General features: G+C 39.8%; 1 protein-coding gene across 8 annotated transcripts in view; it reads right to left on the bottom strand.

Moving 5' to 3' along the window:
- kiaa1549lb (KIAA1549-like b) overlaps positions 1–26,737 on the bottom strand; it is a 112,497-nt gene that overhangs the window by 72,965 nt on the left and 12,795 nt on the right. For 5 of the 8 annotated variants that reach the window (XR_006377467.1, XR_006377468.1, XR_006377469.1 and 2 more), the window contains exons 2-7: positions 12,376–13,353; positions 9,211–9,690; positions 8,954–9,069; positions 1,759–1,978; positions 1,262–1,395; positions 271–439 (exon numbers count right to left, since the gene is read on the bottom strand). Coding sequence is in view for 5 of the 8 variants with exons in the window: in XM_044190338.1 (XP_044046273.1) it covers positions 271–439; positions 1,262–1,395; positions 1,759–1,978; positions 8,954–9,069; positions 9,211–9,690; positions 12,376–13,353 (2,097 nt within the window). In the remaining 3 variants the exon portion in view is untranslated. The other 3 variants (XM_044190365.1, XM_044190385.1, XM_044190375.1) reach the window with 3 other exon arrangements.

Consider the following 26,737-nt stretch of genomic DNA (forward strand, 5'->3'; position numbering starts at 1 on the left):
TCCTTTGTCCAAAAGGTCTAGAACCGAAGATGAGAGACCAGCATGCTTTGTGAGACACAGCCTGACAAGTCTATATAGCACCTCTTGTAGGCTTAAACACAATGAAAAAACAAGGCAAAGCACAGCACTTTTTTTGTTGAATCTAATTTGTATTTGGTGAACAAATCATTCCCAAGAGAACACGAGAACTACTTCTGGTGTCTCTTCTTGTAAGGCTGTTGAATTACTCCTGACTACCAGACGTATTTTAGAATGCTAATTGCAACTTACGCTCAGCAATGACAAGTGGTGGATAGAAGAGGAAGTAGCCCACCAGCTCAGCTGACAGCTGACCAAGGAGGTTTGAGGCAGTGGTGCCATTAAGGAAGACAGTCCCATTCTTCACAGTGTAGACCAATGACACAGCAGGAGAGCCTGCTGCCTGGGAGACACTCAGCATCTAGGAAGAGTACAGGCTCAGAGTAAGAGGAAGGCACAGAAAAACATTCATATATGTATAACCTCATAAAATGCTTGGGATTACATTACTGTAATGTGCAAGTCTAAAAGATTAGTACAAATCTTGTAGAACAAAATGACATAGTAGAGATGACAAACAACAAAAAAAATCAATTATTGTCTTGGATCAACAAATATGAAAATCATCAAGAAGCACAATGAAGCTGGGAAACTGGCAAAGCATGAAAGAGTGCAAAAATATTGTAGTATTTCATCCATGCATAACCATCAAATTAGCTTTAATATTGGGTACACATTAATGTGGCATCTCATTAAAATGAATACAAACATTGTCTCTATAAACATAATTAATTTGCATATCAGAGGCAGCACTTGTTTAAAAGGCAAAGCCTGATACACTGAGGGACAATTTTATACAAATTGCACAGTTTGCATCTGTTTGTACAGTAGCTGTCAAATCACCTAAACCACATGGTAATATTGATGTGTAACAGGGGACAAAACTGTTGAAGATTTATCCATTCTAATGCTGCAAATGATATTTAGTAAACTCTAGTATACACCATCTAGCTTAACTTCTGTTTGGGTTGCTGGATGGTTCTGTATACATGACATTGTCAAAAAAGTGACAATGTCAGACCTGAGATGATTGTTTTGATTCATTTTAGTACAATTACACCATTGTGCACTGCACACATTCAAACACTGGCGTTACGTTAAAAATCACAGCATTACCACTGTAACACTAAGGGGAACACCTACACAGTGCTAGGAGTACAACACAACTGTTACTCCACTGTACCTGAACAGAGAGTCTGCTGTTGGTGTTGAGCACTTTGGCCTGCACTTCAGAAAACACCTTCTCGAGTCTCTGTTCCATCATTTGAGAGAACCGACAGGACCGAGGATCATCTCCTGCTCCCACAAACTGCAGCACTGGAACATCAAAACTAAATGAGCACACAAAACTGTACACTGACAGAACTATTATTCTTCAGGAGGCTACAACATTGGGTTTTTGCTATCTTTGGTAGTGTATTTACTGGGAACACAATTAGAATATAATACATATATTATTTTAGTACCTAAATTCTCACTAGGCATGCAATATTGTCATTTCCTGCTCTGATGAGGTATCAAGATGACAAGAAGTAAGATTTATTTTATTGTCTTACGTCTCAAACCAAGTTTCCACTGAATTTGCTTCAGTGCACAATCACAGCAGGAAAAAAATACAGCAAGTCTCAAGCTCATCTCTGACTTATTTTTTGCTTTCATCCTGACTGAACACTAGCTGACCTGTTTTCAGTTGGAAGCCAGTGGCTGGGCCGGGTCTCCATGATGCAACTGGGAGGGGCAGGGCTGTTACCATGGGGAGGTACTGTCGCAGGTCTGCAATCAGCTTATCACGGCCATAGGAGTCCAAGCCCTCCAGCACTACAGAGGGAGGGTAAACCATGTCCCCTCCAGTCACATGATAAGCCACTGTCATGTTGGGAGAACCAAATACTGTCTCCACCTGAGAGGGTAAAGTAGAGAGGAGAATTCAAGTCTTTGAAGAACCATATTAGTAGTTTTACCATTTTTAGTCCATGAATTGCATGATGCTTGCAATTGCCTGAGTGGGTAACATTAAAGAGTAACCACACCCAGCATCACTAATGGGTATGGTCAGGTGCGGTCAGAAATGGGCTTGTTGCCCCTGTAACCACACCCACATACAACAGTGATGTCACAGGGTCTTGGAGTACAAGTGTACACCACTACTGCAAGGTGAGAAGTTAAACTACTGGAGGTCAGCAAAAAGTTACAAGTTAAGTTGCTCTTTAATCAAATTTTCTAACACAATTTTATATCATGATATCATATATCGAGATAAAGCACATTTTCTGAAAATTCACTTGAGAAACCATTTTAAGATGAAATAACCAAAGGGGAAAGTCTGTTTTTGGCTAATCCAGTGACTTACAGTATACTTGAAAATCAAGGTACTGTACGTTCAAAAGTTTATTCATCCATAAAAACTCCCATTCTAAACCAACCAACCAACACTGATCACCAAAACACAGGAAATAAATACTCACAAAATAAAACCATAGATAAAAACAACAGAAAACTACAATATATTTCATAATGAAACTGTTTAAAACACCCAAACAATATATAAGCAGTCTAAGATTAAAATAAAAGTCCCAGTTTATTTCCTCTTTACAAAATTCTAGGTCTACTGTCATATTCCCTGTGGGATAAAAGAGGTACTTAATCACATTGATGAAAAAATCATGCATATCAAATGTTACCAGAAAGCTGTTATCCACAGCATTGCAGCTTGATCATCACCCACAATACAACCACAGGTATTAAAGTGATAGCTGCCTCTGTATAAACGGCATGATAAAGTCTTTCCTACTGCCAACCATTTTCCAAATACCACCACAAGGTCTGAGAGTGATTTGCTACAATTCATATAGCCACTGGTTTTTATCCATTTTTGTACAGTATGAAAATCACTTGCAGACACCTGAATATTGCTTAAAACAGGTAACACATGTAGGTGAACAGAGAGAAACCGTTACCTTCTTTACTTTACTTCCTTTGTCAAAGCCACTACTGTGTGGTAAAATGTGATCAAAGCAGGGACTGATTTGAAAGTTCTTTACAAACAGAACACATTTTGACTTTTCACAGTAGTAAAAGTACAGGTGTAAATAATAAAGTTATTGATGGCTGAATTCCATTTAGCTGCTTCAGTTTCAAAGACCACTGTCATGGCTTACTGGGACACCTGAATATAACAGAGCCATCGTTAATGTTATTAGTAACACCTGTGTTTTTCCTACTATGACAAGTCAAAATGTCTGCTGTGAAAAAGGCCGATCTGAAGCAAGTTTCAAGTTTATTTTCATAGCATACTGAAATGAAGAGAAACCATCCACTGTATGGAAGCTAGTGAATCAATTGTACGCATGCTTTCGAAAATGGCCGGTCATGATGTAGTTGTATTTACAGTTTTTTCTGAATGCTTAAACCCTAACCCTGATTCTTATAGCACAACTTCTAAAACTATTAATACTTATAGCAAAACCACTCACTGAGTTTGCAAAACTAAAAGCACAAACACTGCTTTGCACTCAGTTTGCAATTTTGTAACACACACTTTGCAAAAGTGTAGGTACAATCCACTGCACAGCACTCTTTTTGCAGAACTGTAAACACAACACTCTGCTTTACATTCAATTTCCAAATGATTAACACACTCCTAGCAAAACTATACACATGTATGGCTATTATTTACACTATTTTGCCAACTGTCTGGCACACTGTCACATGTGAGAACTGTTTTAGATAATTAGTTCACTTTGCAATCAGCCTAAGCAAAAGCCACAGGTAAGCTGTCCATGTGGAGTACCATGGAGGGAGCACGAAGAGTGAGAAGAGTGAGATTTAGAGGAGGCCGAGGAAGAGGACGTGGAGGTGAAGAAGTAGGAGGAAGAGGAGGAGGAAGAGGACACGAAGGTGAAGAAGCAAGAAGGAGAGGACGACAAGGACAAGGAGGTGAAGTTAGAGGAAGAGGACAAGGAAGAGCAAGAGGAGGACGAGGAGAGGGAAGAGGAAGGGTAAGAAGAGTAAGAAATAGAATTACTGATGACATCAGAGCTACAATAGTGGACCATGTAATCAACCATGGAATGACCCTGAGGGAAGCTGGCCAACAGGTTCAGCCTAACTTGAGCCGCTACACGAAAATCGGTTAGTACAGTCACTTTGCACTAAGTTTTGTAGCACTGCCATACTCTAATGCGAAACACAACAATACCATACATGTAAAAATACTGAAACTGTTACTTTACAGAATTGCAAGACGTCCAGATGCTGGGGGCAGAGGAAGAATGTTCACTGCAGAACAAGAGACCCATATAGTCAATATGGTGATTGCAAATAATTCCATAAGGCTAAGAGAAATTCAGCAGCGCATAATTGAGGATGACACCACCTTCCAAAACATACACAATGTGAGCATTTCTGTATTAAGTGGTGTACTTGCCCGCAACAGAATCCGAATGAAACAAATCTACATTCCCTTTGGAAAGAAACAGTGAACGTGTAAAACAACTGCGATATGACTATGTGCAGGTAAGCTATAGTATCATTGGTACTGAATCTGGAAGTGCATACTGTAGTACTGTGCATGAGCCTGCTGTGCTGCATTTGTTTTGTCTTGTCCAGAGAGTGATGGAGCTAGAGGCAGATGCCATGGGTCATGAGCAGCTTTTTGTGGATGAGGCAGGTTTTAACCTCACTAAAACAAGGAGACGTGGCAGGAACATTATTGGACACCGTGCCATAATTAATGTCCCAGGACAATGTGGTGGTAACATAACTTTGTGTGCAGCTATTAGTCAAAATGGTGTTGTTCACCATCATGCAACCCTAGGCCCATATAACACTGCACACATTATTACATTCCTGGACACCTTACATGACATGCTCACTAATGTTCAGAGACCAGAGCAGACCAGATATGTCATCATATTGACAATGTTAGTTTCCATAGGGCTGCTTTGGTCCGGAACTGGTTTACAGATCACCCGCTCTTCACTGTACTCAACCTCCCCCCATTCTCTCCATTCTTGAATCCAATTGAAGAGTTCTTCTCTGCCTGGCGCTGGAAGGTCTATGACCGTCATCCCCATCAACGCATAGCCCTTTTACAGCAATGGAGGAGGCATGTGGGGATATTGACCAGGCATCATGTCAGGCCTGGATACGGCATTCCAGAAGATATTTTCCCCGGTGCCTTGGACTACAGGACATCGCATGTGATGTAGACGAAATTTTGTGGCCGGACCCAGAGAGACGACACAATGTAAACTGATTTTTTTTTTTCTCAGTGAAATTACTTTTTTGTGTTTTGTCTTGGAAAAAAACACTTGTTGTTTTGTTTTGATATGTATAAATAAACACCAGTAGTTGAAGTTTGGATCCCTGTATGTTTACAGAACTATGACAAAAGTATGACCTCAAACTGACATAGCTTGTGCACAGAGAAAGCAAAAGCCAGATGTGTTTTTTATTCATATCATCAGTATGTAGTTGGCGCATTGTGTGCTTATTAATGTGATGGCTTGTGTTAACTGTTTGATACGAAAATACCATTTTTCCGAAGGTTTGAAGAGTTAAGCAAGGTTTATTAGCTTTTGCAAAAAATGTTTTGCTGATTTGGTGAAGGGTTTTCTCATTTATGTGTAGAGTTTTGCAAAAATAGCCAATAGTAACAAAAAATGTGCTCAAGCCATTAGAAAAAACTGTAATCGTCAAAAACATTTGTGGTATGGTCTTTTAGGCAGGGTAGTGCCAATCAGTCATAGTAGCAAATGAGCTGAATGACAAGGTATTGAACTGTATTGGATTGATGGAGCACTTAAGAGTGTATTCCAACCACTCGCTAATGAAAGCATTCAAACAGGGGGGAGAGTGATTATGGAATACAGATATGTGGAGAGAACCAGGAGGGACTGAAGGGCTGCTGAGGAGAGTAAAGATGAGCAAGACATGGGAGAGACTGTTAAATAGGGAGTTTGGGACAAAGAGGCTTATTTTCCTTCACTTCTAACCCAAGATGCCAGGTATCACTGTGTTCTCATTCTCACTGAAACAGGTGAAATTGTTGTGTTTCATAACGGTGTGTCATAACAGGTATAAATATGTTACTCAGTAAGAGTTTGACTTTTTGGTGAACTGTATACATACATGGAAACTAGAAAGGGAATGATGACAGATGTGGCGAAACTAGGTGTTCTGTGTAGGACAGGTGAAACCATTCAGGGCCGTTATTTAAACCCATCTGAAAGCCTCTGTTGACAAGGAGATCCACTGGCCGAAACACTGAGAGCCTAGAGTCTGTGTAGCTGAGAGTCACCACTCCTCCTCGCAATTCAGCCTTGTTACCAGCTCTGTGAAAAGAGCCCTTTATTATCACTTCATCCTCTCAGGCTTCACCCACGTGAAGGTGTTTTTAAGAGATTGTATTTCCAGCAAGCCAGATTGGTAACACACCCACTAACTCTATCTCAAAGAGTGTGAAAGGCTGCCAACAGATTAACGTGACAGATCTCAGTCTTTTTCTAAAAGTTTCCAGTCACCGGAGAGCCCTAACTACAAGACACAAAAATACTTTTAACACTTTTATCTTTTTTAAAAGGTTCCAAATGGTTTTAGTCTTGTGGTTCAATTCATTTAGTCTATTTCTCATTATCTTTTTAGCATCAGCACGGCACATCTCTCTGCTCCCGACCATTTATAACCTATAATTAAACATAGAAGCAATTTCCCTTGCCAACAGCTTGCTTCCCATTGGATGAGAGAGCAGTGCTACTAAAAAGAACCCAAGCAATGTTAAAATGGGTGACAGGAGTGCACTGAAGCAAGACACCTTCAAAGACTACACAGACAGAGAGAGTGAACATGTGAGAGCTTTGACCTTCACATGCGCAGGATGAATACACAGGCCTCACTCTCAATTATCTGATACTTCCACATTGAGAAATACAACACACTGAGACATTTCACAGGATTGCAGATATACATGTAAGCACACTGAAACAACACTTGCTCAAAATTGCAACACACTAAAGGCACTCCATCCCACTAGAGACTAAGAGGAGAGAACATTTTTTTTATGTAGGGAAGGAATCCCATTGCTGCTGCATTCATTTCCAGAACCCTGCAAACTGCTTTTTTTTTACGACCAAATCTAATTCCAGCCATTACATTTTTTCCCCCACATGTTCAGTGTATGCACAGAAAACAAGACAACACTTTACCAACTAGCTCACATTGTTCCCAGAGAAAGTCTTTATCTCTCCATTTTACACACGAGCACTCACATACAGACTGAAACACACATTTCTACTTCTCACCCACTGCATTTTAGCGTAGCTTCTCATAGCCAAGAGGCGCTCCTAATTCAAAGTCACACTGAGCGGAGGTATTAGAGGCTTATTGGAGAGAGAGAATGGTTTTGGCACAGTGGGAACCATGATTGGTTCCACAAATGGCTAATCCACAAACACAACAATCATTGTGTGTGCACTGGATCTGTTGGTGTCATTATTGCATGGGAAATGCTGGGATTGGTTTCCTCCTGAGTTTTTGTTAAACCAAATCTGGTGTCTCCACTGCTATGGTAAGGTTGCATTTTGGTGAAGTGTGGATAGATTCTGTAGACTCTCTGGTTGTAAATAAAAGCCTCTCTCCTGTCAATATGAGGGAACTGGAGCAACAGTTTTCATCTACAGCACTGCTACAGTCCTAATCTACATCTTGTTTTAGTGTTGGTACAGTTACTCAAATATGTGACATCACCCACTGCCTTCTGGGACACATTCAGTCAACCTAATTTCTATATTAGTCCTCATCTCGTCTCACATAGCCTACATGAGGGTCCTTGGTATAAGTGTCTAATTCACTCCACGCTAATAAAAACCTCCAGATTTTTGGTGAGGGCACAATTAGGAATCATTGACTGTTCACTAGATTGTTTGAATATTTAGCCTGAGTCCAAGACTGAGCAACAGTTTGGGTCTCTAAAAAAGTAGTTGTCAATCAATATGTCATATTTACAAACTGCTTCAAAGGAAAAAAATTAAATCTATGACACACCTCACATAATATGTGAGATATGAGATAAAAAAAATCTGATCATTAAATTCAGAGAGGCTAGAATAGCAATACATTTGAATACCTTTTACTTCACTAATGCACAACCTTTTTCCTGCACAATGTTTCAAAATCTCTGGCACTGGCAGAACTTTTAACAATTCCCAATACAAGTCTGAAAAAAACTTTTTTTCTCCTTTCTGAATTCATTTAAAATGTATTTTTGCATTCTTTTGGATTCGTCACAGGGGTTGTTTTTAGATTGTAGGCAACTTGTCACAACTGTTCAATCTGTGTCTGTGTATTAATGCTGGTTGATGTAATGCTGTACAAATAAATAAAAAACAGCGGTGTGGATTTCACTTACTGACCAAAAGTTAATACTGTCTGTACTGTATGTAAACCAAGAATGCTACTCTAAATCTGCCCTAAGTAAAGATAACTCCTTCAGTTTAAAGTTGCTTTAGGGACATTTTTAGTATCAGAGAAAATGTGAGCACATGAATTGCTACCTTTTTGCAGCTATACCATTTTATACATGCGTGAAGTTAACATATATTAAAAAGGTACGTTGTGGAGTTTTTGACCACTAGTAGTGCTATTAAGCAATGTTTTTAATGTAATGCATTCAGCCCATTTATTAGGCCTCAAGGTTACACACAATGTGTTCTAGTGAGAAAACTGCGAATGTATACAGAATTTTGTTTGTTTAAAAAAAAAAAAACATCACAGGGTATATTTGAGGCTACATGGATAAATGGATGTTAAGTACATATCCATTTGTTGAAATAGCTGTATTTGTTGATTAATCAACAGTAACTGATAACAGTCTGACCTGAGCCTGGGCTGAACTATCATTCAGAGCTTTTCGGAGGCCCTGACTTAGTCCCCTTCGTAGGTTCTGCCTCTGAATGCTGTCCAGCCTGTTTCTTCTCACATAGATGGAAACAACTAAGAGAGATATAAAGACAGAGAGAGACAGACACACAAAAAGAGGGAGGAACCAAGACAAACACCAGACAAAACATGTTAGAGAAATAGTAAAATTTCACAATTTTTTGTTTTTAAGACTGTGGCAAAAGTATCGTTTACCTGTTTTCACCCACAATCTCTCTGTGATGTTGCACTGCTGTGGGGGAGCCTCTGTGGTGGTGGTAAAAGGGGAAATAAAGATGGTGGTGGCCCCCCTGGGAGGGCTCGTTCTGGGGACAGGTGGTGTGAATGTTCTCCTGCTGGTTTGACTCTTGATGGTTGTAGCGGTCGTCGTTGTGGGCTGTGGTGTGGTAGTGGTGGTAGACTGTGTGGTGGTGGTGACTCTTAGGGAATGCGTGCTAGTGGTGGGGTTTTTAGTTTTGGTTGTTGAAGCTACGGTTGTAGTGTTAAGCTTATCAGAGGCTGTAGTGGTGTCCTGTCGAGGGGGCAGGGGTGATACCTGAGATGTCCTCTCGGTGGGCCCAGCAGAAAGGGTAATTCTGACTGATTGAGAGGGGGCTGGACTGGCCACTTTTTCTTTGGGGAAAGTGAGCGCATCTGCTCTGGATGTTCCAGCGGTTAACTCATCCATCCCCGCCTCTGTAAGGAAAACAAACGTCTCAGTCACTTCCTCTAAGTGATCGTAATCTATTGATAAGGTCAGACTTGGTGATGAGGATGGAAAAGTGGCTGGTACAGCTTTTAGAGACACTGATGATGATGCAGTGCCTGGGTACATGGTTGGTTTGATTGACAATATCATACCAGCTGAATGTAATGTTGATGGCAATGATGATGAAGACAATGATGATGATGAAGCTTTAGAAGGCACTGAAGTGGGGGGTTTAATATGTAAGAAGGACAATGAAGAAGTTTTGACACTACTCTATGAAAGTGCTGAAGGCTCTGAAGACGATGGCACCAGCTCTGTTGGTAGGGCTAACCCCCTCAGTTTCGATTTAGTTGTGTTAGTGATTTTGTCAGTGTCAGATAAATTGAGTGCAGAGTTGTTTGAAAGTGTCACAGCAGTATCAAGTGCAGATTCAGGAAGAGTCAACATCTGCCAGAGGGGGGCAGTGCTTGCTCTTATACACCAATGCAAGGGAAGAAGCTTGTGAAGATGTTACAGAGTCAGTGGTTATGTGAGAGGGGGGCAGAAAACTGTCTGAACCCTGTGCTGATGGAGCAGCAGTGTTCACAGTGGCTCCTTGCTGTACATTGACAGCCACAGCAGATCTGAGATTAGCTGGGGACAAATTCAGACTCTCTTCTTTATCTCCTGATGTGCCTTTAACATATGTAAAAGATGGATGTTCTCCAACAGTTGGATAAAGTGAATATGGACCACTGGCAATTACAGTTGGATCAGCTGAATTTAATATATGGACATTATGTTCTTGTCCATCTTCCAGCTTTGGCTGTTCATATGATGGTCCATCTGCTTGTAAATTAGAATTTGCCCTATCAAAGCCAGTAGATGTGTTTTCTAATTCAGAGGCAGTGCTTTGAAAAGGCACAGGCTTGGTGGCTTTGTACTTTATATATGGTGCCATTCTTTTTGTGCCAAAGCTGAAAATAGCACTAAATGTTTCACTGCTGTTTTGTCCATCACTGGAGGACGTAGTTGCAGCAGAGGAAGCAGTGGAGGGAATTTTGGTTTGTCTGCCTAAATAAAAATATGATTTATCACTTCTCAGATTGGTGATTGGCCCCTGAGAGCGAGAAGTAGAGTTTGTCCTCGGTGTTAGGATGATCTTTGACCAGGAGGAAGGAGAAGACTGCTCATAACGGCCCATGAGTGTCATATCGTCTTTATGAGAAAGATTTCTAAAACTTACTAAAGAAAAAGGGATTTCAGAGGGAGATCCTTTGCCTGAACCTTCAGAGCCTTTATTCAACATAAAGAAATATTTTGTAGTCATGAAAGATGGAAACTGTGTTGTGAACTGCCCTGATGGAACACTCTGCTTGAAAAACGCAGTGCCTCTGATTAGAGTAGACTCTTCATTTCCATTATATAAAGGGGATACTGAAGTCTTTGCAGCATTTCTGTGGAAGCTCTCAGCAGGCTTCTCTCCATATGTCATGTGAATATCGGAGGCTGGTGATGTTTTACTGTTTCCTGCACTTGCAGAAATATGAGTAGAGTGGAGGAAACTGTCTGGTGAGATTTATTGGGAGGTGGAGTTCGACCAGATGTTTTATAAAACTTGTGGGAAAACATAAGTAAAGATCTTGTTTGAAAAGGTCTTTGTGAGGGGGTAATCTGGGATGACAATGAGGCTTTGGGTTGGTCTGCCAAATTAACCACACTATTGGCAGACAAGGCAGTGTTATCATTGGTGCTGTTGTGGTTCGGGCTGTGGCTAAGAAACAACCGCAATAACAATGTAGACTGAGTGGGGTGTGAAAGACTTTTGTTCATGGTTTTATAGGTCATATCCTTTGCTAACCTAACTGGCAACGCTGAACCAGAAAGAGACATTGTCCTACCGTTGGAGGAAAATATAATTTTTGGCATCATCCATCCTCTAGGCTCCTGAGTTATGCCCTTGGGAGACCATGTTTGTATTACAAATTCTTGAACGTTTATGACTCCATTACTTGGCAAATGAAGCGAATCTGACACGGAAGAGTTTGTTCCTGTTCTGGTGATTGAAGTGAGGATGGAACCAGTGGTAGACGCCGGCCTCGGCTGTGTGAGAGAAAGTGAGTTATTCAGGTGAGCTTGAATGGAAATAGATTTGAGCTCTGCTTCTGCTATCTCTCCCTGGTTGTAATTTATATTGATGGAAGGAACTCTGGGGCTGCCATGACCCGCTGCCATCAGTAAATCATCAGGATTACAGGCATGCTCTGAGGACACCATGCCAGAGTGGATAGGTGTTAACTTAGTGATTGCAATTTCAGAGAGAGATGTTTTACCTGGTGGAATCTGGGAGGAAACTGTAAAAAATGATCCAGTGGGTCTGAACGTCACTGCTGGTGATACAGTTGGATTTACAACATGTGAACTGAGAGGCGACATGATTGCATCTCCATCACTTTTGTGAACAAAAGTCTGACTATCTACTGCTGTCTTGTTTTCCTTTGCCGCATATGCTGTTCGATTTAACATCTGCTGTGTGACATGACTAGAAACTGAAGAGCCTTTAGGATGGGCAGACAACAGTGCTGATGTGGGATTTTGTAATGCTCCCTGCTACCTTTGAACAGCTTGACTCTCTTGATTGGAGGGAAATGAGGTGCTAATTTCAAGATTATTGGCCAATACAGAGTTCATACCTGGGTTCTGGGTTTGAGTGGGTCTGTATAAAATCTTTAAAAGATTTTGTCCAGGGTTAGGAGTAGAATTGGATGTATATGTGCTGGTTGCTGGTCCACTCACTCCATGGATTTTATCCACTGATGAGTAAAAGGAGTGTTTTGTCATTTCATTGCTCTTTTCAATGCTGGTTTCACTTGGAATGGCTGATGGTTTGGTTGTTGTGCTTTGCAGTCCCTGTGTAACAGCTGAATGAGTGTTGGATTGTGTGGTTGTTAGACTGTCTGTCCAACCCAGAGACCCTGCTGGTGATAATGTTGCTGTTTCTGTCTGAGGGGCAGGGCTGGATACAATCCTTTGACCATGAGATGAAGCAGCTTTGTTTATCCATCCAGCAGAAGATGGTAGAGAAAATAGAGACACTACAGAAGATAACACAGAGGAAGTGGATGGAGATGATGAAGACATTGATGATGACAATGAAGAATATGATAGTGTCCATGATGAAAATGATGAGACATTCCTGTTTTCATCCATAAAGGACTCATGTGATGGCCTAGAGACAGTTGATGCCATGGTAAGAGTCTGAGGTGGTATGGTGTGTTGTCGAGATATGTTGGAAGTCAGACCAGAGCTGGCAAGGAAGATCCTATCTCCCGCAGACGACGATGAGGAGGACATCTCTGAGCCCTGGCTGGAACTATATGAAGGCCATTGGGTGGTGAGGGTCTTGTCCCTGGTGATAGTCGGCGAGGTTCTACTTTGATCAAGGCTCGCTGGATGTTTGACAGTTCCTGCCATGACGGTTAAGACAGAAGAAAAGGCAGGCTGCCCTGATAAACCTTCCCCCTCAGGCTCTGAGTCACCATCTGAATGGATGACTGAGAAAGGCACCTCCTCCGCCACAGACAGGTCAGCCAATGGATGAGCAGGAGCAGCCGTGACTGCAGGGTCACTTGTTATAGACGAGGAGCCAGAGGCATCATAGGTGGGTTTTTCTGTTAACAGAAAAGAAAGTAGAAAGACATGATTACCAATATTAACCTAACAATAAAGGCCTACTTTTAAAACTGAAGCTATATTTAATTCCATTTCAAGGAAGTCCATTGAAATGTTCTTACATGTTGGTCAAAACTCTTATAAGGCACCCTTTATAAAGTGTTTATAAGTTGTAACTAATGGCTATTTTAATCCTTTAAAGATCAGAAACAGAAATACTTTATTGATCGCCGAGGGGAAACTCTTTTGTTTCAGCTGCTCACTATCACATCAGTGCGCACAGGAATATAAGTTCTAAGCAAATCAGAATATAATACACTATAATACAGGCAAGATAAATTAAGTACAAAGTGGGTATAAGTATAAAATTAAAATAAGTGTAAAGTACAAAGTGGATTTACCGGTTGATAAAAAGTATGTACGGTATAATAATACAATGTAATAATATAAGTAATAAGTAATAGTGCATGTACTGTCAAGTTAAGTGTAGCTTATTAAGATTATTATTCGACGGTGGATATTGCACAGCAGTAATATAAGTATGAATAAATATCAATAAATTAAACTGAAAACAGAATATATTGCACAGGAGTATTAAACAGAGAATATTGCACAATTATTTCATATATTGATGTTAATGGTCCAATGTCCAGTTTAATGACTTAAGGTCATACAGACTGACACTTAAAGGGAAGAGTTAAAGAGTTTGATGGCCACAGGCAGGAATGGCTTCCTGTGGTGCTTTGTGGTGCATTTTGGAGGGATGAGTCTTTCGCTGAAGGTACTCCTTTGTTTGACCAGCATGTCATGGAATGGGTGGGAGACACTGTCCAAGATGGCGTGTAGTTTGGCCAGCATCCTCCTCTCTGACACCACCGCCAGAGAGTCCAGCTCCACCCCTACAATGTCACTGGCCTTACGGCCTTACTTATCAGTTTGTTGAGTCTGTTAGCGTCCGCTACCCTCAGCCTGCTGCCCCAGCATGCAACAGCATACAGGATAGCACTGGCCACCACAGACGCATAAAACATCCTCAGCATTATCCGGCAGATGTTGAAGGACCTCAGCCTCCTCAGAAAGTAGAGGCGGCTCTGGCCCTTCCTGTAAGGAGCTTGAGTGTTCTTAGCCCAGTCCAGTTTATTGTCCATGTGTACTCCCAGATATTTGTAATCCTCAACAATGTCGACACTGACCACCTGGATGGAAACAGGGGTCACTGGTGCCTTGGCCCTTAGTAGGTCTACAACCAGCTCCATATACTTTGTCGCATTGAGCTGCAGAGTTATAACACATTATTAAGAACAACTTTGGGTTGCCAGGTTATGATTATAGCCCGACTGGTACTGGATTTATGAGGCCGATATCAATATCAATATTTGGGAGTTTAAAAAAATAATCTGATAAATCTGATTGCTAAATTACTTCAAACCTAGTTTGGCATTTCCGTACTGCAATTTCTTGTTACTTATTGGCAGACATATCCACAGATAGCGATATATCAGCAATAAGCAAATACTGGCCGATATATATCGGACCTGCGCTAGTTGTGATAAATCCCCTTTGAGTGGTGTTTATCCTTTTCTATTTGGTAATAATGCATTTATAAATGTAGGGAATCCATTAATCAATACTCATGGGTTTCTTATTTTCTAATAAGCCATGGAGTCTGCAGTTATAAATGTTAGTATGTCATTAATAAAGGGTATAATCCATCAAGTCTGCAGCTGTGAATATTAATAAGTTGTTAATAAATGGATTTTGATGCTCTGCAGCTCTTTTCCAGAAGATAAGTGCTCAAATACCCATTGGAGGGTCTTCCTAAGAGCTATTTAAAAATTAAATGCAGATGTCATTCTAGAGGAAGGTAAACACCAGCCAAATTCACAACCTGGCAACCCAAAAGCTGTTCTTATCAATGGCTAACTGATCTATAAAGTATTAGTGAATGATTTATTAAACCCATTATAAACTTATTAGAAAGTGCTATTCCTGCTGTCTATAAGCCAAAAAACTGTATAAACTGTCATGCTGATGCTCTGTCCTATTAACTGGCAGCGTGAAAAATACGATTGCCTAAGCAGCGTGCATACTCATTCAGCCTGCATATCAGCACAGAATTACCTTCTCTAAACATGACAGATGAAGCCATTACGAAGAGCCAGGTATGTCACACCACCATGTAAGAGACCTGATTCAGGAACAGTACACATTTGCAGATGGCTGGGTTGTCAGGATCAATTCTGATGGTATTAGATAAACTGTCAAAGTTATAATAAATAATACATTGACTTTCAAGTACAATCTTTTAATTGACTGTTGAGTGGTAATCATTTTAACCTATGTGCCAAGGTGAAAACAAATACTACTCACTAGCCAGGTTTGGTGGCGTAAACACATCTTTCTAATAGTCACAGACAGTACACCAAGGGCAGACATTGATGTATTCCCAAAGGAGAGAAAAGGAGACAATCTTAAAAGTGGAACAAATAGAATTATTCAAGAGATGGCAGCTGTGTGCTCAAGTGAAGCTAAGATAACGCTACTTCTAAAAACACACAACGGACTCATGTTATAGTGTTTTGTGCCTTTGCAGAAATTATGCCTCAGTAAAGGCAGAAAGCGATATGGAGGTTTACATTACAGTAACTATCATGTAGATGTAGAACCTGGAATTGTCTCATCCATTCCTGTCCTCTCCTCTGCTTTTATTGTCAGCACATCCTCGACACATCCATATAGGGGTTCTTTTATCCATTTATAAAGCTTTGCAGTCCTGTCACACCTCCTACCCCCTCAGCATGTTTCCCCTGCTGAAGTGCATCCAGATAGCACTCACATACAACAACCTTCAGTGTTGGAGGGACATGAACAGGAGAGAAACTGAGTTTAGGGGAAACCGTTTTATGACAAACATGTACCTGGATTGCAAAAGGATATTAGATCAGTATTTTTTCCTAATACTGTTGTCCAAGTTTGTTTAAATGAATACATTAATTACATTAACTTTGAAAATAAACTGAAAAAATTGTCCCGTGCATACTGTGGAAATTACTGAGGCTCTTGAGTCTATGATTTCTGAATTACACACATGACCATTAGCCTAAGGCAGTGTGTACACACACAGCTGGCACTGTAAAGCTATCTGAAAACATTTTTTCTGTCATATATATATATATATATATATATATATATATATATATATATATATATATATATATATATATATATATATATATATATATATATATATATTTACCAACCATTAAATGAGAACTGTAATAGGAATCTAATACCTACAAATTCAGTAAAAGTTCCAGGTCACTAACTCTGAATGTAAATGTCACTAATATACCAGAGAACTGGCATAATGCTTTTTATAATTTGTTTTCAGAGGAATAAATCTCTGAATTTCATTAACTACCATCATTCACTTCTTAAAAACAGCCCCTTCATGCTGCATTCATGATCCCACTTAATTCCTTTTCTTCAATAAATCACTAATGTGCTAAAATGTGATTAGTGAAATTGCTATACTGCAATTCTTAATCCATTCATAGAAAACGGTGATATAAAACAAAGAGTGGGAAGAAGGAAAATGTATTTCTGTATTCACAAAAGAAATCTAAAATAATGACACTAAAAAGGTCAGTCAGTCAAACCACCTGGTCATCAAAATGAAAGAGAACTTCCTGTCCACCCCACCCAGTGTGCCCAGAGGCAACATGAATTTGGGTGCGCGGGACAGACGCCAGTCCAAGCGGAGGTGTGGGGTCCACCTGTGGTTTGCCACCTGCTCTGACAGAGCTGAGCATATGGGAGGATTTTAACAATGGACAAGAGAGGACAAGGTGTGCAGATAAGAGGAGATGTAGAGACAGAGAGTGATGAGAAATGGTGGGCTGTAAAGTGTAGAAAAAGAAAATCGCATAGACCCACCAAGACCAGAGAAAGAAGTGCAGCAGTTGGATGAAAGAGTGGTACAAGAATGAGAAAATGATTGAATATGCAAGTCTTTGCCGGTCATTTCCAAAAAAGGAATTTGTCTTCATTATTCCTCATACTATCAAGATTCAGTCTTGAAAGCAGATTAACAAATTATGTCTCATTACTACAAATAATACTAGATTTTGTAATACTTTGTGGTATTAAGTCAACTTGATCGTATACGTAGGCAACAATTTTGATAAACAAGTAATTGTTTTAGTCATTCATCAAGCAAATATGCCAAACATACGCTGGTTCCCCTTCTCAAATGTCAGAATTTGTTTTGTTTATGTATTGTAAATTGTAAATCTTGGCCTGTTTTTTGGACAAAACAAGCAATTTTAAGACATCACCTTGGGTTATGGGAAATTGTGACGGGCATTTTTTTTACAATTTGTGATTTGAAGATTAATGAATCAAGAAAAGTATTAGTTACTACTGTGCGAGCAAATAAAAGCTTAACAAACCAACATTTTCTTTAGCCTCTTAAGCCCCCACTGACTCGCTGGTGGGTCAGTCTTTATTATAAACTTGTGCTGTGCAGCCAAACATTAATTGTTCAAACCAACAGAACTGTATTTGAAATTTTAGTGTCGATCTCAACGTTTCCAAAGGTGCAAAACATGTCAGGCTGAATTGTGGGAAGTGTGTATAAAATTATGCACAAGACATTTTGAATATTTCCATTAAAAAAAACATAGTGTTGGGTTTGAATATTTCACTCAGAGTAAACTTCACATGGCTTCAACAAAGAGTTGGAATATGCTGTATATGATATTGTCAGGCAGTGTGGAATGACTTTAAATCCACTTTACAGGAAATAAAAGGGGAAAACTTTGAGATTGTGGATGGTGTTAAATAACAATGAGATGATAACCTCGTCTAAGATATTGATACTCCAAGCATGTATGATCAATAACATGTTTGGTTTTGGTATACTTCTTTAGTCAAGAGACAGCTACATGATCCTGACTTGTGTCTAAAAGCTTCTGCAACCGGCACAAACAAACCACAGACCTCTTTTCCACACTCCCTCTGCAACCAGCACTATCTTTGAGCTTCCAGGACACAGACATGACACTGCCGGGGCTCCCGCTGCTCCACTCATATTATACACTGCTTCTCCTTTTGCTTTGAGCTGTTTTTGCAATGTTATGTGTGGAAAATGGTAAACAAGAGAGTATAATTCAATAGTGAGGTGGATGGAACCCTGGGAGCAGAGAAACAAATTTAAGAAGCCTGGTCAACTGCTTCTGAGGAAGTGCCTCAGAAGTCCCTCCTTTGTTTTGGCTGTTTATGGAAGGCAGCAGCATATACAACTGCTTTGAGCTGTTGTTGTTCTATCAAAATTATAAATAAGAGCTTGAGTAGTGAGGTGGAGGGAAGTCTGGGAGGAGAGAGGTTTGATTGAAAAACAGTATCTTCACATATGTATTGCACATTCCCCCTTTTTGTCTGTGTATGGAGGCAACATGTCTGTGCAGGGCTGTAGGAGGAGGGTGGCAGTGATGCCAAGCACTGCTGAGGTGACAGTATGGATGGGAGGGAGGATGTCACACACACCCAGTTATATTTTTTAGTTTTTTCAGAGGGTGCAAACAGCACAGCAGGCTGAGACATGCATCAGCTGTCTGGAACGCAGCCCAGCGGACACTTAACCCTGCAACCACGCAGAGACAGGTTATAGTATGTTTTTAGTCCTGCTCAATTGTTTGTCTGTGGCCAAGAAGACCAAGAAACAGTTTGTGGTGTGATTCCAGGAATTGTTTAAAGCCAGACTGTAACATTTGAAAGAAGGAACAACAAACTTTTCTTCTTACAAATGAAAAAATTAGTTTAGAAGCAAAATAACACACCCTTGCTCAAACACTCACACACACACTGCTACAGCCCTTCTTGGTCTGGTATGACAAGTAGCTTATGGTGGCTAATATTTTAGCTAGATATTGTTGTGTGAGTCAGTCTGACGTTTCTGACAGTCTATGACTTTTTTATTACCTAAAAAGTTAACACATTTTGCGGAGTGTGTAGCCTTGGTGGAGGAAGTGCTTTCTAGTTAATAAATCTTTTGTAGCTATCATCCAAACTGCACTTCTAACAACTACCACATCTAAGCTTTTGTTTTGAACATTTTTATCAATCATGTTAAGAATGAATCAACCCTCTGACACCAGCAGTCTTTCCCATTCATTGATAAAATGAAAACAAATACTTGAAGGAAAAAACAGCTCCGGGCAATATACTGACTCAGGGGAAGATGAGCACCTATTTTTCTCTGTCATCCTTCTCTCTCTCTCTCTTGCTCCAAATAAAAGTCAGCCTATCCACTGACACTAAGGCTCTTCGTCTTTTTCAGCCTGACATGTCGACACACTGACTTCTGTCCTGATGCAGCGCGGGATGCTGTAGTCATGGCTTATGTTGTTACAGTCTGTCCACTCCTATTACTGCTCACCAAGCCAGTTCTCCACTGTCCTCGTCCCTGAGCTTGAGCTAGCCTCATTTAGGATTGAGCAATATGATGATATATATGAGATGATATAAATTTGTCAACTGGTGGAATACTGTAGGTCTGGTAACTAAATTATAACTGGTACATTGTAATTACTAAATAGCACAGCACAACATTAATATCATCCTGTATCTGTATCTCCCTATACATAGGGATACATTAGGATAATGTTCCTATCAAGTGTCTCTGCGTTTTCCACTGCAGACACCGGCTCAGTTAAACACACCAGAAGGCCATTATTCAGGGCTTTTAGCAAGCTTTTTGGAAGGTGACAGGGGACACATTCCCTCCACTCTCACATGAGGGATCATATATCTGCTGCCTCAAACCCGTGTGGCAAAAATAGACAGCAGCCAAACTTAATTGATTTCTGGGCCTCATTATGTTAATTCAGAAATGAAGTCGCTGCAACAATTCAGTGAATGAAGGATAAAGGAAAAAGGTTCCAAAATATAGTAACAAGTACATTTCATATGCACAGAGATAGTCAAGTGATTAAGTCCCTAAATGTGGAACCAAATGTGCTGTGCTGACCAAACAAAGAGCTTTTACATCTGTGTCTCTCTTACTATGCAAGCCTTACTGTCTACATAAGAAAAGAATAACAATTAAGCTACTAAATGAATGACCACATATCTCAAATATCACTCAAAAATATGCTTATCATCAAGCCACATTTGTTAAATGCTGTCCTCTAACTGGCCCCAACTGTTGTTTCTTTAAGCATCTTTAAGTTTTCAATGCTGACTATGCTGCAAGTTATATTGTATGCCCCACTAGCAAAGACACTGAAAAACTGTTGATGAACTACACTAATGAACTACAATCATTCTAATACTGAGCTGGGGAATAAGAACTTATTAACATTTATGGGTATTGTATTTGTTAAGGATAACACATAAATACTAAGATGATTCGGAAGCATTTCAGTCTGTATATCTTGTCTGATGGTGAGGTCCCTAAAATAAACCATCACATCAACAACTATTATATCAGTTAGCGTTGGGTGATATGACGGTATATACCGTACGACAGTAGAAATGTGTCCACTAGTAGAGATTTAGCAATACCGTTTTCACTGCGGGAGCTATCCCTTAGTGTCTCTCTGCTATATATTTGGGAAAGGCTATGTAGCAAATCAAGATCTTGTGATATCGCATGATCTCACAAATCCAGCTGCCTCACAAGGTAACGTGATTTTGATTTGGGAAGCTGGACTGCTTACCACGTTCTCATGTGACGTGAGAGCGACAGTTGGTAGCGGTAATGCACCTCTAAGCTGGTGTGCCAACTGCCGCAGTAGAAGAGAGTGACAAAAAACATGGAGGAGGAGAGTGAAATTGTAATAGAGCAGGAGGCGTTGTTTTGTTTGTATGGAAGTTCCAAATAAAAGAATAATAAATGTACAAAATAATAAAATTACATATACCGTGATAGAAGATTTTGGCCATATCGCCCGTATCAGTAAAGCATTAGAATAGTCTAAATGAATATACAGTAGATGATGTAAAAGCATAAATGACCTTTAGAGTCAGTCAAATGCCTTGATTAAAAAAAATCTATTCTCCAACTGACAGAAACAAGGGTGCACAACTCCTCTATGTCCACAGACCAAAGAAAACCTTCAAGATTCTGAAAATAATGCTGAAAGTAAAACTCTTTAGGCAGTTTCAAACAACATTTCTAGGGCTGAACAGACTAAATAAATTTCGCATGTATTTGTAACTTTGATGAAAGATCTTCTGAAGAAGCTCAGACGTTTTGGGGAGTGTAATGGCTAGTGGCCTATTCAATATTAATATTTGATAGACAGCACGTAAGCATCATCAGCAGAGCAGTGAAATAAAATATGCTGCTGTTTTACACTTGCACAGGAGGAGGGTGAATTGCCAGGGGTTACTGTGCTGATGGCTGAGTTCAATACACTTAACTCTTTGCATTGCAATGTATTGTAGTACTGAAGAGTACACTGAGGTCTAAATGGTTCACACATGAGAAAACATCTTGTAATTTTTATTTTATTTGCAGACAATAACTAAAGGCCAGCCTCCTTAACCCTAACTTTAACTATCCCCAAACATAATTTCTAGATGCAGGATAACTACAGAGCATCATATAAGACAATTATTTTCTCAAATATAAAATAAAAGTGGTAGTTAAATGCGAGCAAGAGCGATATAACAGCAGTTTGTGGTTAAACAAAAAGGATCTTACTGTTTAACAAAAAGGGGTATCTCTGTAGGAATCCTTTCCATAATGTTTTCAGACACATAGACCAACAATCTGAGCGAGTTAGTGGCAAAAACAAGCACTTTTAGTGGACGTACTTTGATGGGCGCATTTGTCCCCAAGGATTACATTGCAGCCCATTTCGCAGCTGCCTTTTCACATCTAACGCGGTGAATTAAGGATTTATTTCGACCAAACCAGAGTTGGTGATTGTTGGAACAGTGGAAAGACTAACAAAGATGGTTTTGATGAGTTTTGTTTTGTTCATGTCCAGTTTGAATGAAGTGTGTTTTACGATAATCTGCAAGGTAAAATTACTGTTTTTGTCAATGGAATCTGGTGGGCCATAGCGTCCATTTGTTTTGGTCTGAGATTCTGGTGCTGTAGTGTGACATTTAGTGGCAGTGAATGTCACTTACAGCTCCTTTAAGGAGGAAAAGCAAATAGACTTTTTTCAAAGCAGATACTTTGACTTGTCCTACCAAGAAAAGCACAGGTGGAAGTAAAAACATTAACGATGGTTCAGCTCCATTAAGTGTCCCAGTAGCCAGCATGAACGATAGCAGGGCCCTGAACAGGCTCACCTAAATGGAATGCACTCATTAGTTATGTTGTTTATTACACCTGTGTGTTTCCTGCAATGGACTTAAAAAGGTCTATATCAAGATAAAGTTACTCCTCTGCATCTTGTGACAAATAGGATATTATTTCTTGGATTAGAAGTAGACTGGCTAAACTGAGGGAAATTGGGTGCATTTCATCACAAAATAACACTCGGAATGCACTGATCATTACAGATTCATAGTATATAAAAATGTAAGAATATTTTCAGGGTGAAATATTCCTTTGATACGTGGAGCGATCAGATGAACCTTGCTGGGGCAGGCAGGATGACTGGAAGTCAGACAGCTCAGTAGGATACTGCAGGCAATCACCACTGCATTAAAACCACCAAAAGTAAGTCAACTTTCACTTTAGCACCAAGCCCAGAGGCAACACTGGCCTGTGAACTGTCAGGGTTGAAAGCAGAAAGAGCATGTGCCAGTGGTAGAGATGAAAGCAAAGGTAAATACATGTACTGTCTTGCCATGCAAGCATCACACAAATGAAATATAACGATTACACACATTTTTTTTCACAAAAGTGTTTTTATCTGAAGTGTTTTATCATTCAGGTTGTACAAATACAGTACAGTGTGAAAAACATAAGATTTCTGACCTTGTTAGACAACCCATTTCAGAGATTAGATTTGTGTATATTATGTTCTCCAAACCAGACTGATAATCTCAAGATGTATCTGATAAGCTGTCAAAAATATCAATATCACTGCCACTTCAAATTAGGACCTCTCTGGTATAACCTAAGACACATACGTACATAGAGAGAAGGGACCATATCAAACTGGAGCTCTGAGCCATCTCTTGGGGCTGTGCATATCAGAGCAGGCAGGGGACGAGTGTAGGAGTTTAGCTGCATGCTGGGGCTGTGATGGCCCTTGGGATTACAAAAGCTATTTGACATGGCAGGCTGTGGGTGTGAAATGACAGGAAGGGGTCAAGGGAGGGCATCAGATTGTGACGCGGCAGCTGATGGGACTGTGGACTGGGTTAAGATGAAGGTCTCATGCTGAGTTATGTATTTGCTCTGGTTAATTTTGAACATATAAATTGATAAAATGAAGAAGGCATTTTTTTTTCAGTTGAATGACAAAGGTTCCCTGTGGAGTTTTTGACTTCTAGTGGCACCATGGAGCGGTTTTTCTATGAACGGGTCTTGGTCTTGGTGTACATACAGTCCTGCCAATGGTTTCACACTACTGTTTACAAGAAAACTCCACACCTCTAAAATGCCTGAAAAAAGAATTACAAGAACATCTAGAGACAGCAGATCTCTGTTTTGTAAGAAAAAGAAAAATGTATTACTAAAATGAAGTTTCATTTTGTTTGCTCCTGATACTAAACAGTCATTTTGTATGCTGCAGCTGTTTTCAGTACTGGGTTATAATTATATGCTCAACCTAAATTAGAAAAGTATAGAAATTTTCACAAATTGGAGCCAGATCAGTAGCCAGCTGAGAGAGGTTCATTTTCATATGTACAAGCATTGCTCTGCGATCGGGTGAAAAAAGGATAACCTGCAGGACAGGATGGGAATAGCAATAACAAAAGCAGGGTAAAAAGTCTAAATCAAGCAACCCCTATTAAGACGTCTCCAGATTTAACTTCATGCAAGCCTCGCATAATACAGAACTGCAAACTAACCATCACTAAAATAGATCACTAAAAGTCATTTGTTCCTGCAGAGTGACCTCACTGAAAGGTTGAGGCCTGCAGTCTACTATCTGAAACACCAATACATCACAGTGAAGTAACGCCTTGGTCACCTGTGACAGTCTGAGCTAGAAAAAAATAGACTCCACAAGAGCACTCTGCCTCTGACTTTCTAATTGGGCCCTCAGAGAGACTTCAGAGGAAGTCAAAGCTCATCCTGCCAAGTGACAGTCTTCTATGTCTTGTGCTAACTTCCTGCACAAATGTGAGGTCTTACTACTCTCATAGCAATAGACTTAGAGATACAACATGTAGCATTTTTCAATATTTGTATATTATCGTCAAAATAATTGTAGTATTTTAATATAATTACCTTCAACTATTTATGAAAATTCAAACCACATTTTCTGTCAATTTTGTTGCTTTCTGTCATAAATGTTGCAACCTGTTGCCCTTCCTTGGCATTCCTCTCTAAGTGACTGCTTTGTAGAGTTTTTAAACTGTGTGCTGGATGCACAATAGTTTTCTTCCTGTTTTGTTCGGTAGATTTCCTGCAAAAATCCAACCCCAAAGAACATCATTAAAAATGCAAGCAGCCTAAAACCTCCAATGGTCTCATTTGTTTATTGTAATAATACTAAGTAACCCAAATTATTTTACTTTTAAGTTATTCATGCTAAATGTCTACACAAAGCACATCTAGTGTTTGACATCAATGTCATTAAGGTAAAATGTCCCTGCATTTACTGTACTTGGTGAATAAAGTGACTCTGATTCTGTCACAGCAATACATAATTCATGCCTACCATGTCAAACTAAATTGCCCCTGGAATGTATTAACATAAACATGATGCAAAAGAAGACCATCATGAATTGCAAGGCTCTTTAGTGACATAACAGAGACATATTGCAGCAACCAAATAAAGATTTTACTTTCATGTTGTTTCATGGGATTAATTCATGAATTCATTCAGTATTTCACAAGAAAAAGCAGAATTAGAGAAAGAAAACTGAAAAATAGTCATGGTAGTAATTCTGTATGGCAGACAACCCCCCCTGATTATCTAATGAGCTCCTGGGCGGTCCCCAACACCAAGACTGGAAACCGTACGTAACGTACGATGCTGAGCAGATGCACTGGCTCTGATCGTATTTATTGGCTCCAGTGCAGCAGAGGTTAGCCGAGGCATGAGGAGGATGGAGGGGAGAGGACAATGAGGGATAACAAGGTGGGATAAGCCTGTTAAGCTTCCAGGATCCCCTCTGAAATCCATGCTCGAGTCAAGCACAAGAATGTCAAAATGTATGTAATACAATCACAATGCTCTATAATCTGGGGTCACTACAAGCAGCAGGCCACAAAATCATTTGCTCATGTTTTACCTGGTGGCAGTATTTGGAATTTCTTGCATTCAAAAGGATTTTGGAAATTTGGAATTAAGGATGTTTTTGTATTTTTACTGTATCATAAGTAAGTGATGTGAAGTTTAACACATATTACATATTGCTATATGGCTGTTGAAATGCAAAATTAAACTATTGCCCTTTTAGACAGCTCATGCTGTAACCCAACAATAAGTCCATTAATATGGCTAATAAAAAGAATATTAGATACTACTTAGGTAATAAATTGATCATTTTACTAACTTTTTAAGCAAAAATGCTAAAAAGTCTGTGGTTTCAGCCTGTCAAATGTGAATATTTGCTGCTTTTCTTAGTCTTCTACTATTGGAAACTGAGTATCTTTAAGGTATTTAACTGCTGGTTGGACAAAAACTATTTAAAAATGTCTACTTGGGCTCTGGGAAATTGTGATGGCCATTTTTCACAGTTTTATGTTTTTTATAAACCAAACGACTAATCAGTTGATCAAGAAAAAACAATTGGCAGATCATGAAAAGTTGTAGCCCTAGCGCATGCATCTCTGGAGGTGCATGGAGCTCACACTGTGAGCCACTATTCAATAATGTGACCACTGGCTGTGCTTTGCAAGTGTTGGTGAATCAGTGAGAGATATTAAAATGGCAATAACTTGCAGTTCAACGCGAGCATATAATGAGCTGTCTTCACTGAAGTATTTCCTTGACTTCAAATAACAGTTTACATTACACCTTCTTTTTTGGGCACATTGGGAGACACAGAGAACAAGAGCAGAGGAAATCTGACAGATACAGTATGCAGGTGAGAATGAAAACAGCACATGGCTGCATTGTGCAGTTTACCACAGCTGAATACTACGTCAAACAACATGTTTGAGCTACAACGCTGACGACACTGTTCATGCATTCACATCACAGTGATCATACGTTCAGGCTTGACACTCCACACAGTCAAAGCAAACACAGAGATCACCACTTCCTCCAGCAGGCAGCATGATGGATGAGCTCT

This window comes from Siniperca chuatsi, linkage group LG1 (genome assembly GCF_020085105.1).
Source record: "Siniperca chuatsi isolate FFG_IHB_CAS linkage group LG1, ASM2008510v1, whole genome shotgun sequence".
In the NCBI taxonomy this organism is placed as follows: Eukaryota; Metazoa; Chordata; class Actinopteri; order Centrarchiformes; family Sinipercidae; genus Siniperca; species Siniperca chuatsi.